This window comes from Conger conger, chromosome 10, assembly GCF_963514075.1.
Source record: "Conger conger chromosome 10, fConCon1.1, whole genome shotgun sequence".
Taxonomy (NCBI): domain Eukaryota; kingdom Metazoa; phylum Chordata; class Actinopteri; order Anguilliformes; family Congridae; genus Conger; species Conger conger.
This window is the reverse complement of record NC_083769.1, coordinates 37,086,467-37,102,145: the sequence shown is the minus strand read 5'-3', so window position 1 is coordinate 37,102,145 and position 15,679 is coordinate 37,086,467. Positions and strand designations below refer to the sequence as shown.

At 41.0% G+C, this 15,679-nt stretch overlaps 1 protein-coding gene across 1 annotated transcript in view; it reads left to right on the top strand.

The window, feature by feature from the left end:
• Window positions 1-15,679, top strand: part of mecp2 (methyl CpG binding protein 2) — a 33,521-nt gene continuing 17,842 nt past the window's right edge. Inside the window, exons 1-2 of the mRNA XM_061256965.1 lie at window positions 1-79; window positions 12,402-12,758. Of these exons, the coding sequence (XP_061112949.1) occupies window positions 48-79; window positions 12,402-12,758 (389 nt within the window). The 5' untranslated portion in view covers window positions 1-47. The remainder of the gene's footprint in view (window positions 80-12,401; window positions 12,759-15,679) is intronic.

Here is a 15,679-nt window from a genome sequence, read left to right as displayed (position 1 = left end):
CCCACAAAAGATGTGTAGTGAATTTTATTTATTTATTTAAATAAAAAATGGCCGCCGCAGAGAGCGGAGAGGAGAGACTGTAAGTGTGAATAACATATGTTCTCTTTTTAGTGTATTGGTAGAATTCAAATGGTTCCCTAAAAGAAGTCACAGTGTTTGTTTTAGTGTTTTCAAATGTTACGTATAAAATGTTAGCTAGCTTTTTAGAGAGGCGGGGAGAGTACGTCAGAGGTTTTCTCCCGCTTTCACATTTCAGTAGGATGAGAAGAAAATAATTTGTGCGTTAGTGGGAGGAGGTGTGTTTGTCTCTGACATTTACTGACGTTTCTGCTAGCTTACTCCATAAGCTACTAGCTAGCTAGTCAGCAAGCTACCAAGTGCTAAATATGTATTAAGCATTTTTACTGAGCATTTCATTTCAGCAACATGAAATGTTTGTTTCTTCAGTTGATGGTCTCTTTTAGCGCCTGCATCCACACCCCCTTTGTAAGCAGATTTGAAAATTCAGCTTCACTTGCTAACGTTAGTTGGCTAACATCATTAGCAAGCTACGACCTAGCTGGTCAACTTCATAGTATAACTCCGTAGAAATAAAAATAAGAAGAATGTTACCATATTAGCTATCATGTAACATTAACATATCTTTGGCGTGTGTTGGTGATATGCCCAGGAGCATGCAGCATGATGTGATGCCAGGTTTATCTTCTGTTGATGGCTAACGTTAGCTGGCTAACCTTAGCAGTATATAGACTATATTAGCTAGCTAGCTAGCTATCTGCCTAAATTGGCAGCTTCGTAACTAGCTAGGTAGCTAGCTTGGTAGTTAGTGTTTGCTAGCTAATTGCGTAATGGGATTTCTAGGTTTCTGTTAATAGATTACGCACACAATTTGGATTGTATAAAAATAATTTATTTTTCACGTTGCTTGTGTTGTGTTCATGTTGTCGCTATGAAATTTAAATTTAATGAAAAATTGAGGTGTATTTTGCTAGCGAGCTAGCCGGCTAAATATAAACGGTGCAAGCTGGCTACCTTGCGTTTATTTAGATATTTCAGAAAGCTTGCTCGCGCAAACAACCAGGCTGTTTATTTCTAGACTAACTTACTTTGCTTTTTCCCTGCTAAGTGACGTTTTGTGCAGCCTTTTTTATTCTAGCTAGTCTAGCTATATCTAGACTCATTGATAGTCTCACATAGCTAGAGCAGGCTTGTTGCGTCATTTGTTATGCTTGGGGTAAGACAGGAGGGTTAATTTAGCTAGCTACTCTTAACATGTCTGTTTTACACTCAGTGGTTATTTGGCTAGATAGCTAGCGATATTCAGTTCTATATAATATTTAAATGAGAAAAAATAGCATTAAGTTTTTGTCCTTGGAGAAACGGGTTTATTTGACATTAGAGAATGATCAATGTGTCTTCTGTATACACCATGTGATTTGCATGGCCACAAAGAATGTTTCCTTGATGTAAATGACAATCAGGATTTTTTTTTTTATACAAGAGGACATATTAAAAATTAGTTTTAGAAATAATGTTGGGCGTTGTTATCGTGGTGTCGGTACCACACCGGGGTATGCTAGCCACTAAACATTTAAGCTATCTGGACTGGCACCACACTCGCATTGCTGTCTTAAAGTGCGTCACTGGTGGAAAAAGACGGCATGTTTTTGGGAAATGTGTTGCAATGGCTGGGATGTAGCTGAGGAGTGTTAATTTTGGATAACAACAGAAGTCGGAAATTCATTAAATTAAATTTTTTTTGATTAGGTCATTCGGGATGTAAACGAGGCTATTATGTCTGACAGTTAGCGACGTTTGTTAAAGTCGCATAATTGCATCTGGAAAAAAAATTGTATTCCAATTTTTTGAAAGTGGGCATTTGTTTTGTGTCTGGTAAGTAATACTTGCTAAAAGCTTTGAAAAGGTCAAATAAGAGGATGAGTAATATGTGTGTATAGTTGTGCAAATTTTACGAAAATGGTAATAGAAAGTATATGTCGCTATCTCCGTATTTAAAAAAAGTTAATATGCATAAGGATAGTATGTGGTGTTGAGATACATTTACGTACAATGATAATGAACTATTATCTTTTTAGAATGTGCACGACTGGCCCAGAGAGAACATTTTCTGTATATATGTATGTGTTTGTGTATGTGCAAATATCTATATGAGTAAACCACCATCTCCCAGCTAACGCAGAACGTTCTCTCAATATGGTTGCAATGTAGCGGCAATGTTATAACATTTTGCAAGACCTTCCAGTAGCATTGTGAGAACATTTTGTGCTAGCTGGGAATGTAGTGCTGATCAGGGCTGAGTACAGCAAAGGTGATGGTTTAAGTGCAAATGCAGCCTTGTAGACTCCGACCATGCCTCGTATGCCCCAACTACTGCTTCCTCCTCTCTCTTACTGATGGACTGGTTGAGTGAGGTCATAGAAGCCTGTTCAGCCAGCCCAGTCGCTGCTAAACAATGAGTCAGGGAAGAACCTGCCAACAGAAACCCTCCATCCCTGGCATCGCTGCGGGCAAACACACACATTCCTCCACAGACCTTATGGCCACATTTGGCACACGCACGGTCAACATTGTATCTGCAGCGTGGGCCCCATCAGTACAAGTTCCTGGGCTTGATATTCCGCCCAGTAAACCGGCCTTATTAATGCTCATAATTTTGAAATGTTTCAAAGAGAAGTGCATCAGTTGCATGCATTTGCAAACATGAAAAAATAGGTCTGCCCAAGCTCATAACCTTTATTAAAAACAGATTGGAGGATAAATATTCCTTCTGTGTCAGACAGACATATAACTGAATATGAGGTGCAGTTCAATTTAGGCTGTTTTGTTTTATTTAGAGAGCTCATAAAAGTTGCCAAAACTGACCGAGTCATTTTCTTCATTCTATCAAATGTTGAAGTGCAAGAAGAAAAAAAAAAGAGAAAAAAAAAAAGGTCACATTGACCAAACTTAGAATTGGAACAGTATGAAAGTAGAATCCAATTCCCACCCCTATTTAGAATGACATCTGCAACTGTAGCAGTGTTAATGTGGCAACCCCACTGCCTATCCAGGAGTGCATGGATGTCCACAGACACTTGATTCATGAACTATTGAACTTAACATCTTCTCTGCACTTCCGTCACATTTGCACGTATGTGTTTATTATTATTTATTATGTTTCTTACTATTATTTCTCATTTAACCGCAGTATTGTGGAGCCAGAACCGAAGATCTTTCCCTTTCTTTTCGTTCTGTGCTTGTATAAATGGATGTAACAATAAGCCTCTTGAATGCGCTGTGTCGCCAGCTGCTTCTTTTTGCACTGCAGCCTGCAGTGCTCCAGCTAAGCTCGCATAAGGCAGAGTTGGACCTTTCATATGTGGCCTTAGCATGCACTCTGCTGGCATCTGACCGACCAGTAGGGCTTGCTAGATAGCGGTGAAACACGGACCCCTGGGCTCAATTGCTCCTGATCTGGTTGGTGCCTTGCATGGTGTGTGAGTCTGTGTATGAATGGGTGTGAGAAGCATCCGTTGTACAGCGCTTTGGATAAAGGCGCTATATTAGTGCAGACTATTTACCATTTACCCCTTACTGACTGAGCCCTCCCGTGGCCTCGAGTGGCGCAATGGCCCATTGCACATCGCCCATATGGAGATACTGTCCATTGTCAGCCCTGGCACGGTCTGCATGTTCAAGGCCACGAGTCTCATCCATGCTCCACGGCATGCTGCCTTAACCAAGTGAGCCAACAGCAGCATTCACTTTGTTGGCAAAGTTTGATATTAATGGTTTTATGTCTCCCCAGCGTGCAGGGTGGTGTAGTTACTTCCATCGTGTATGGCAAGCTGTCCTTCACTACTCTTTCCATAAAGAGTTGATTGTTGTCTTTGACAGATTCAATTCTAAAATCTAACGCTGAAACACGTTTTCATCAAATGCTTAATGTAGTGATTTGTAATTAAAATTTTTTCAGCATCTGTTAATACCAAAGTAGTTGTTACAGAGGGTTTCTGGTTTTTCTTGCACTTAATGTCACGAGTAAACTTTGCCATAATCTGGGCAAATTTAGTGTAAAAAAAACTGGTAATGTTGATCCTTGCGGTGTCTGTTTGGCTATTTTGGCTGATGCTGACACCTCCTTGTTTTGCATTTGAGCACAAATGCGGCAGAGCGCCTATTCCAGTCGCATATTTCACCCGTCCTTTTGTCCTCGGTCCTCAGCGGTTGTCACTTGATGGACAAAGGACGGAAGTCCTGCTTCGGGACATGTTCATCCTACCATGTCATCCACTCCAGGCAGCAGTATGGCCAATAGGATACCAATGCCTATAGTGTTTTTTTCAAGGACGGGCTACTAGTGATAACCGTCCTTGACTGACCTGGAAATTGATCGAGGTTTGCCATCTTTAAGGACATCCCATCCGGTAAAATGCGCCTTGAGGGAACAAGGATGTTTGAGCAAGGAAACACAATTGCATCCTTGGCGAAAGTGGTTTGTTTTTGTTTTTTTGGAACGCGTGCATGTAAAATGATCGACCTGTGGATCCACATCTCCCTTATTTTGAGGTCTGTAATTGACATGGCTTCAGACTGATGCTTACAAGACCTAGGATATTCAATTCTTACTGATACAGTTTTCCTCACGTTCTTTCCTTGCATCCTCTGATGGGTATTGGATGGAGCTAGGTGTGAGGAAAGGAAGCAGGGCGGTAAAAATAAGTGATTTGAAAGAGCCCCAAGTTTCCACATTCTTGTGGGAAGAAAATGGGCACAGATGGCGATTTAAGAAGTTTGACATTTGACATTTATTTGGGTAAGAAAATATTTTAACTTTGATTATTAAGCAAAGAGTTTGAGTCTTGAGAGCTTTGCATGTGAGTTCAGCTAGCAAGTTTTAATGACAAGTCAAAAAAAAAAAAAAAAAAAAGATATATTATAATTAGGCTACTTTTTGAGCATGATATTTTCACTTAACTTATTGCGTCATCCGGGGAATCATTTGCCTAAATGTTAGAAATTATTAAATAAACGGCATAACAAATCCACTGCATTTAGCTAATGTCTGAACCTAAATGTATAAATGTAAAACTCGAAACAAGGCGGTTTCTTTCACCCCTACTTCTTCAATCAATTTATATCTCAGATGTAACTCCCCATGTGACAAGCTTCTTACCACATCCTGCTCAGTGAACCGGCCTATATCCACAGAATAAATGCACCTCAGTAAACCTCCCTTTCATAGTTCTTTATTTATATAAATTTTCTAGGCTGAACGGTGTTAATATGGCATAATGAGAAATTGAATAAGAAATACAAAAATGTAAATGATAGGAAAGCAAGTGCATTTGTGTTAATATCATATCATTTGTTACGATGATCATAATAATGATACTTGTATGGATACAATGATATAGATTTTAGTATAATTAATGTCTGTTCCGATAAAATCAACTTTTTTTTTTTCCATTCGTCGATTAGTCCTACAATTGGAATAATAAAGCAGTGTCGCATAATTCTACAGTTATTTATCAGCAGGTATTTAACTGCAGTTATTTAATTGAAATGTCTGCTGTGCATTTAGTTTATGAACTTGGGGATTGGTAAAGGAGAGCACTTCTTTCTGTTAAAAATGTTTTCTGACCAAACTTGCTTTTGTAAATTCCAACTAGGATTGCAGTGTTGTGGATATTTTCCAGTGCAGTCTGTGGATTTCCCGAGCACAGTATAGATGACAGTCTGATATGATAATCTTTGTGGGAATCAGGCTGGAAAGTGAGCTTTGTGCGTGGAGAGGCACAGTGCCCTCCAAAATGATTCACACCTTTGATGAAGATGAGCGTACAGAGAGAAACATTCAGCTGTACTGTGTGCTCAAAAATGAGAACTGTGTGCACTCTTCTATGCCAATGCAACTGTTCAGAGAAAAAAAGCCACACCCATATTACCCATAATTCTGAAGGAAAACCCAGCGGAAATGAATCTATATTAACATAAAGCAGTATGTCTTGAGGACGGCACTGTTCTTTGGTGATATTTATTGAATCAAGGGAAATGTACTATATTTTGAAAGAAAATGACCTCAAATTTAAGGAACTGTGTTGTGGCCTCCCATTGCTTCCCGTTTCACTCCTAGGGTGTAAGAATGAGGTAACGCGTAAAATCCATGTGTTTCATCAATCAGACCATCGCCATGGGAAATGCTCCTGATCGCTCGACAACAAACAAAACAAAGGGTTCTTGAATTTCGCAATCCCATCAAGTTAAAACAATTAAAGAACTAAAGATACCACTCAAAACAATTCTGGTAGCGGGTCCAAGTGCATCTTGCCACCATGGAGATGGTTGTGGAAGCAAAAAAATGTGGCCAGAGATCTTTTCTGTACCATTCATTCATATTTCTCTACAGTTACTGCAGTAGTAATGTGTAATTCTTAGGAAAGATTTGAGCATCCTACTTTCTAGATTACATCACTTAAAGCCCAAACGTAAGCTTTAGAGTGAAATACAGCAAGTGGCGATTCAGAGTTGCAGAATTTTGTTTGCAAAAGGCCCAAATTTTTATATAGTGGTGTAGGGGTCCTCGCACGGGACTCCAAATTATGTAGGGTCCTCGCACGGGCCGCCAAATAACGCAGGGATTTTACTCTCTACGAAACCGGGGCGCCAGTTAAACGTTGTGTAGCAGTATAACTGCAAAAAGTAATCAGTCTCATAAAATTACTATTATCAGAAATATCTAACCACAAATTTAATATTTTAATTAATAATTAAAATAACCAATATTAATGATTAAACATACCGATAACCTGAAGGTTGGAAGTTCTTCGAAAGACTGCTTTAACTCGGCTCTCATGTCTATGCGATTCCAAAACGGACACCGGGGTTTAATAAAATATATTTTTTAAACAAACATACAAACACATAACAGATAAACTAACGGGAAGTTAGTAAGGAAATTTAGTTGGGTATGTGTGTGTGCGTGTGTGTGGCGCGCGCAAGCGCGCATGTCGCTTTAACAAAGGAAAGGTAAAAGTGGGAGTAGCTAGCTTGAGTAAGCTAGAGTTCTGGGTGTGGTAATGAGTTAGAGTTAGCTGTGGGATGGGACTACTTGAGTAGTTTTACTCTATATATGCGCAAAAGACGGCGAATCAATTCACGTACATATATATGTAGCTAACCAAACACATTACAGTAGCAGGATGGTAAATATTGAAACACAGATCCACAAAAACAGTTAAGACTAAACTAAACGCTGGCTATGCCTGAATGTTTGTTCTCTTACCGAGTCCATACGCATTGGATCCAAAAGACGTGCTGTCCTTATAGGAGCCACGATGGTGCTGTGAATGCGTGTCCTGGAGAGATGCGCAGGCTGGGGCGTCTCAGCCGCGCGCTGTCGTCTGGTCCACTCGGTTGCTGGAAGGATGTTCGCTTGTCCTTTTTCCGGGTGGAAAAGTTTGTTGCTGTTGTTCGATGGTGAGCTTTGCAGGAGTAAACTGATGTAGCGTTCCGCGTACACCAGTTTCCACTCGCTATAGGCCACGAAGTTACCGCGAGGTAACTGGGTGTGTCCGTAGGCCTGGTAGTGCGCTGTGCAGCATTCAGCCTCTGTCCGAGTCTCAGAGCAGATGAGCTGAAGCGAATGGCCAAAAAGGGTGCGTCGAAGAGAAGAAGCAGAAGAGGCAGAAGAAGCAGGAGAAACAGAAGAGAGATCCCAAGAACGTGTCTTGCTCTTATACGGGACCGTTTATTGCTCCCACCATTACGGGATTGGCTGAACCAAGTTAGACGTCATTCGTGGTGGACGTCGCTGAATTTTCCTGTGGGAATGTGGAAGTTGTAGTCCCTACAGTGGCTACTTTTAACTTAGTGGTAGGTAATTTTGGCGAATTTAGTGAAATGACTGAAAACACAGGACATATGCTTGTTACCCTCTGATATTCTGAGCCTTCAATATACTACAGTGAAGTTTGCGATATGTCATTATTTATGCCATCCGTATGAGCTAATGTTTTTTTTATGGGTTGTCTAATTAATTGATTTTAAAATTACACCTAATGAACATTCATTTTACTATAATGCAGAGCTTTGATTGGCTATGATAAATGTATTATTGCACTTCCACAGTGTTCTTCACTGGAGGTGTAGGTGCATTTCATAAAGGAAGAGAAGGTATTTACCAGCAGTGGCACATTTCAGTCAGGATTCTTCTGTAGGAACAAAGGTAACCTTCCACAGGAGGATGGTTTTTACATACTGCACGCAAATGTCTTTTAATGTCCTGACAACAACTGAGTTTAGCTATGCTGTATAGCCAGCGGTGATGTTGTCATATATATTGTTACTTTCCATGCTTCCTGAAGCATGAGTTATCATAATTTTGATTTAGTTTTAACAAATGTATCTGAGCCATTGTTTTTTTTTTTTTTTGCATCAAACAACATTCAGCTATACCAGAATAAGAATCAGAAATGTGTTGCACAAGTATGCTTGAATGCATACAAGTACCTAGGTTAGTTAGTTAGTCAGTTTCTCTCTGTATAACAGTCAAGGCTAAGACGGGCCACAAGAATGCAGGTAATGCGTGGAGCAAAACGCTATGTGGCAGAGCATGCATTATGGACTTACTGGATTATTTACTTTAGACTCATCTTGATTCTTTATGGAAATATCTAGAAAGGAAGTTAAACCATGTCGCACACATCATGACTCAATTGTTTAAATGACATGGAGCATCGTGATCTGACTTGGGGAGTTTGGTGAAATGCTGTCCGTTACCACCTCTGCATTTGATACCATTCAGTGCTAGTCAGTCAAACAATATGATCTATGCTGTGGCAGCTAGGCCTGGATTTTGTGGAAAGGGCAAGTTGGTGGAATGAATCCAGAGAATGAATATGAGCTCTGTAATTAAAATATATCCACAACCTCCCTATGGTAACAGACCTTTTGTTAGGCAGCGCAACACTGGAAATATGCACTTCATTTCAAAATCATTGTTTTTGATTTTGAATACACAAGCCCAATGTTTTCCCCACTGTATACAATATGTACTGTATAGTGAAGCTGTTCCACATATCCTAATAATTGCTTAAACAAAATGATTTGGCATCTGCTTCCTCTTTAAACAATATATGACTAAATTTGTAATAATTTTTATGTTAATTTCAGGCTGCATGGCAAAGAGATGTAGTCTTCTCAAGATATGGCAACAAATGTACGGTGTCGTATGGAAAACAGACAGCCTACATTTATCACATGCAGAAGCCATTACAATGGAAGTAGTGTAACCCGACTGGAACGTTGTTTATTTTCTCTTATGGTTTTGGGCCCACAGTACACTGGTTTGACATTCATTTCACAAAAGCAAAATATATGCCTACGGCATGGAAATCAACGTGTGGAGGAAGTTAATGCAAAGTTACCAAAATTAAAGTGAAGAAGTGTCTTCGAAATAAATGTCCACAGTGGTGTTAGTTTAATTTAAATCATGTTCAGATTATGGTGGTGCTGAGGACTTTTGTCAGCTATTTATCAAGTTTATGGTTTGTTGTATTGCTGTATCTTTTTGCATGATTACATCACTCAATCAATGATCTTTTTCCAAACTTTTGTGAGTTCTATGAAATTTCATGTATATTTTTGCAGTTCATGTATACTTCATGCAGTTATTGGATTTAATGGATTTGTGTTGATCAGTGAGAAGAAGCTTTTCTTGAGTATCTTGTGCCGTTATTTCAGAGTTTCAGGCCGGTAAAAAGCTTGTGTTGTTACTGCAACTCAGACTGTGATGTGCGGTTAACCAAAGATCTTCAGTTAAAAAGAAAGTTTACTTTTGGTTGCATTTGCAGTTGCATTTAGCATTTGGCGGGGGCGCAAGAAAATATGCTTAAAGTAGCTCCAAATCATCTTAGAACTGCCGCAACATTATGTTTCCCGAGGCTGTGAGTATAAACATGTTTATTTAATAGTGTCCATACATAATTGTAAACATAAATTTCAATCTATTTTCTGTTTTTATTTCTTTGTGTATCAGTCTCAGGTTGCCTGGGCTATAACACAGGAAGTCGTTTCAACCGAAAATAAGATTAAACGTCATTTTTTGAAAATTAATCTCACGACATGCAGATGGAGGAATGATAAATATTAAATATTTTATTATTTGGTATAACACAATGTTACACGCGATGTAAAGTTAATTTGGAGTAACTTTAAGTCATATCTTGCTTTGGACAACAAAACTCTAAATGCCCCTCGACCAGCCTTGGTATAGCTGGTAGGTAGTCTGAAATGCCCAGAAATATCTGAAATATCCTCCATTGCTCATAAGAAAATATGTGTGCGCAATTTCAAATATGCTCTGAACTGAATTATATCATGGTTGGGGTGAATACTTGCTCCTGAATGGCTGGAAGGTGCGTTACTGTTTAACAAGAAATTCGGGACAGGTTTAATTGCCATTCTAACTTCAAATGCTGCGTGGCCAGCTAACCAACCTATGTAGCCATAACAATGTATTGAAACAGTATCAAGCCCAGAAAACAACTTTGTAAGTAGTTAGTGTGCCAGCAAAAGGTAATATTTGTATATAAGCTTCTTTTTTAATCTTTCGCAAATGACCAACTGAATAATCCACTTGAGGTGTGCATTAAAGGGTTTGAACACATTTTGAGTTGGGTTGTTTTTTGCCTCATCATGGCTCACTTCTGATATAACATTAAAGAACCCACAAAGTGTCTCTTCCCCTGCCATGGCTGCAGGGGACGGCTCTAGTTCAGCGTGGGACAGTGACCTTCTGTTTTCACTACGTCCCTCACACAACCTCCAGGGACATGGAAGTTAGCGAATCGTGTGGGAGAAGGAAAGTTTGAGTGTACTTTTTGAGAACTGGAATTTTCAAAGAAATATCTCTTCTTGCATTTTCTGTTGGAGCTACTTCTGCCAGACAGTGTTTGTGGTGAGGGTTGTGCGTGTGCCTGTGCTGGGTCTTGCCGTCTCTACTCAAAAAACCATTTAGCAAAGGCCCATTAAGGTGAAGGCCTGGCCCAAGCGCCCCTGTGGATGAATAGACAGGCCTGTTTGGGAATATGGACAGTTTTGTGGATGCCTATATCTTGTATTATTTGTGGAATTAAGGCTTATTTTTACTTCCTGAAATGTGGCCTGCGTGCAACGGCATTTTCAGTGAAGGCCTCTGTCCAGTCGGGCCGTTTCTTGGCTGCCAGCCAGGGCTGCTGCTGTTCATATTAGGGAAAGCAAAGTGCTTTCTGCAAGGCCCCTCTTGTGAGTGAGGCACATTGTGAGTTCCATTTAACCACTGCAGACAAAGTCAACATTTGGCCTAGATGGCTATTTGTATGTATTTCTCAGGTGTTGTGACATTTCTAACCCTGTGAAGAGTTTTTTTGGAGTCTTTTCTTTTGGGGTGGGGAAAAAAAATAAAAATAAATAATAATAATAATAAATAAATAATCAGTGTTTCAGTTGCCACTAGTGATCGTGACATCAGTATTAGGATGTTCAGTTAACAACATTCTAATCCCATATTTTTGATCCTACAACTTAAAGGGTTAGAAGGGCCCAAATCAATTAGGTTTCCAGGCGATCTGCTCAGGTCTGTGAAATATAGACGTGACAGGAGACATAATGCCCTTATGTGGCCCAATAACCATAAGGCTTAATGTTAATGTCAAGTTCAGTTTTCGGTCAGGCTCCCTACACATTTTTGCTTGAGGTCTGTATTTTAACACCGACAATCAGGGAGCTCCTTTGTGGCATCGTTCCTGAACTGTAGCCCATCTCTGAACCCCAGTGGTGACGGCTGTAATCATGTCACTTGTCACAGGAGAAAGTGGCCAGAAAGGTTGTCTGGGTAGTATTGGAGAGATTACTGTAGAATCTGTTTTGAGGTGCTCTGGTTTGGGAACACTTTATTTAATTAGAAAAATGGTTTTTATTCACCGTCTTCATGGTAAAGAGCAACATACTAAATCAGTGATTAGACTTGAAGTGCCTCTAGTCCTGTGTCTTGACCCCGGGAGTAGGCCGAAACAGATATCTATATGTTTATATGCCTGGCAACATTGATTGAAGCATTTGAAATGAAAGTGTTTTTTATGACCTCTGTTAAGGTGAAGGTAAACTATACGTTTAGAAAGCATCTGTATAACGTTGCATTATTTGTCCAGCAGATAGCTCTGTGCAGATCGACTTGCATAGCACACGCTGTCACACCATCGAGTTGATACAGCCGCATTTACGGAAGTAATTCAGGTTAAGTTCCTCAGTCAACATTACAATGAGAGGCAGTGCCTCTCCTGGGGGAACGTTCAGGTGCCTCACGCTGCCCCGGCCTGTTGGCTGGAGTAACGCTGTGCCGCTTGTCTCGTTGGCCGCAGTGATGAGAAGAGTGAGGATCAGGAACTACAGGGCCCGCGAGAAGAGACGCAGAAGCTGAAGAGAGCCAAGCGGGAGCAGCGGGATGAGGAGCAGCCGGAGACCGCCATGTCCGCCCACACCTCCGCCCTAGCGCAGCCGCTGGAGGACCGGCGGCGGCCGGGCGACCCGGAGGAGGCCGAGACCTCGGAGTCGGTGTCCGGAGCGGAGCCCTCCGCCTCGCCCAAGCAGCGGCGCTCCATCATCCGCGACCGCGGCCCGCTGTACGACGACCCGTCGCTCCCGCACGGCTGGACGCGCAAGCTGAAGCAGCGCAAGTCTGGCCGCTCCGCCGGGAAATACGACGTCTACCTGATCAAGTGAGTACCCCATTAGCACACCGCCGCCTGGCTGTGTGTGTGGAACCGCTTCTGTGCTCACTGAGAGTGCCTGACTCTGTGTCTGTGTCTGTGTCTGTGTCTGTGTCTGTGTCTGTGTCTGTGTCTGTGTCTGTGTCTGTGTCTGTGTCTGCGTCTGCGTCTGCGTCTGTGTCTGTGTGCGTGCGTGTAACCGCTTCTTTGCTCACTGAGAGTGCCTGACTCTGTGTCTGTGTCTGTGTCTGTGTCTGTGTCTGTGTCTGTGTCTGTGTCTGCGTCTGCGTCTGCGTCTGTGTCTGTGTCTGTGTGCGTGTAACCGCTTCTTTCCTCACTGAGAGTGCCTGACTCTGTCTGTGTCTGTGTGCGTGTAACCGGAGAGTGGAGTTTTCCATCGCTTATAGGAATGTCCCCTCTCTCTGAATTTCACATGAAAGTTTGTACATTTGCGTTCGTATTTTGTTTCCCAATAGAAGTGGCACAAGAAGACAAACTGAAATGTACTGTTAGATCCAGACTTCCTCTTTTTAATTTCTAAATTCTCTGGCAATGTCAGATTAAGTTCAGCTTGTTCCATAGAGGTATTTGTTTCTAAACAAATGGCCTCGTGTTATGTTCCCACCCCTGTCCCCTGTTTTTTTACATGCTATCCATGGTCACTGTAAATGAAATGGTGAAATAGGCTGTGCCATAAACCGTATGGATGACTGTTGAATGTTTTAAGCGTAATAATCTTATTACCATGACTCACCAGGGATTGGCATCGGAAGCTCTTTGAACTTGGTGAGATATGTTATTTTTTTAAGCTTTGACACCATCATTGATACCGCATATTTATACAGCATTTCAAATGAGTATGATTAATACAATAAATTAGAGTATTTTCAACAAAGTTTAAATTAATTACATTAAAAATGCCTCAAATGCTTTGTTAAAATGAATTTAAACTGTAAATACTCCTTAATTGTGCATAAAACATCCCCATAAATAATCTGCTTAGACTTCAGTGTAGTTGAACAAGCATGTTATTTTGAAATGTCAGCCAGCATGTATTAGCTTTTCATGAATAAAGAATAATAATGAATATTCTTTTCCAAAAACCAAGGTGGTAATCGCATAGGGTGGAATTACTGTTCCAGTTTCTTTGCTTCCTGTACCGGTGTGCGGGTCTGTTGTCTGCAACATTCCAGAAATTCCCAGCCTTCAGTACAGCTGCCCCGTAGTGAACTATACACAGGGCAGTCCATGAATACCTTCCATTGATACGGTTTCCCTCCAAAATACTTTGAACATGGCTGAGGTAAAGGGTGCAGTGAACACAGGCTGCTCTGTGAGCAAAGTCAACATGTCCAGGTAACGGAGGCAGCTGAACTATGCCAGATTATTTGCTGTGGTTGCGTGTTTCAGTGTATAAAGGGGGTTTTTTTTCACAAGATTTAAAATGTCCCTTTCAAACCTCCACGCGCATATCAGTCATACTGAAAACATGTAAACATGGTGTCCCCCACCCCCATGCCCTGCCGTCACATCCTATTTCACTGGGTGGGGGACCATTATTTATTGCCTGATGTGGGTAATATGAAAAGCGTTAGTGTACGCTTTTAATGGATGAACGGTTGACTTATTTGAAGTAGTGAGCTACCTACCTGGTAGTTTACGTCACAGCTAACGTCATTGCCTTCATTTAGCAGGTGGACCTATCCAGATTGGCTTACTGTCTATGCAAGTCACTGTGCATACAGTACGCCGGTTTACTCTGCTTTTGGCAATTTCGCCTGATTAATATGAGAAATACAGTCGGAACAACATTCCCAGACCCGGCGTGTAGGTAGGGAATAAAACGCCCGGGAGGCAGGGTAACCGATTTAGCTGAGTGAAACTTGGAACAGCTGTTTTTACTTCAGTCAGTATTCCAGTTTTAGAAGGGTTCCGTGTTAAACTCTGTGAACTTATCCAGCTACCATTAGCTCAGTAATCCTGCTTTGTATAGCCCTACCCACTGAATTCTGTGATGCGCTTGTATGAGCCTGGGGCTGTTGTATGAGCTGATTATGTATGTATGTGTGTGTTTGTGTATGTGTCTGTGTCTGTGACTATGCGCGTGTGCATCAGTGTGTATCTTTGCTTCACCCTGTTAGATTACTGTAGTAGTGTAGTGGCGTAGTGTCCCTTGACTACTGATGCATGATTGGAACGTCTAAGTACACATACCCATAGACAGTCTAGTCGTCGTGTGTCCTGTTCTTCAAACATTCAAAGTCCGTCATTTAAATATTTTGGTCATTCATACAAAAACTGAAGCATGGTTTGAGGAGTAGTTATTGCAGGATTGAGGCAAAGAATACATTATTTAAGCTTCTAAATGATTACTATCAAGAAGGCGAAGGCAGGCTGTCAGTGCTGTTTTTTTCGCCTGCTCTGACGTGTGAATTTGACTCTGCTAGATGTTTCGCTTTTGACAGGCGGCGTCTAAAAGCAGCCGCTTATTCTCTGTCCTCCACTTCCTGAATGAAATTCAAGACACAGCATAAAAACTGGCAGCCCATGCTGGCCGTGGTAGGGGTGTGATTCTGGGGAATGAACATCTATCTCATCTAGCTCTTGTGTTCTTCTTCTCCGGAACATGAAGCGTTGTTGTGATAAAAGTCCCTCAAATTTACACAGAAGTAGAAATACTGTTATTTTAGAGAGATCTGCCAAATAGCACTCTAAGTGCCCTTCCTGGAAACACAAAAAACAGCAAAGAAAGAAGGTGCAAAGTTAAATTGTTTCAGTTTGCACCAGGAATGTCGAACCTCTTGGGGTTTCTTATATACACAAATACAGTAAGAGATGCTGTGTATATAAATGTGCTTTTAAAGCATTATTGCTTGGTTGAATGCAGTGTGGACAAATACAATCCATAAAGTAGACCACAGAACCGTGTC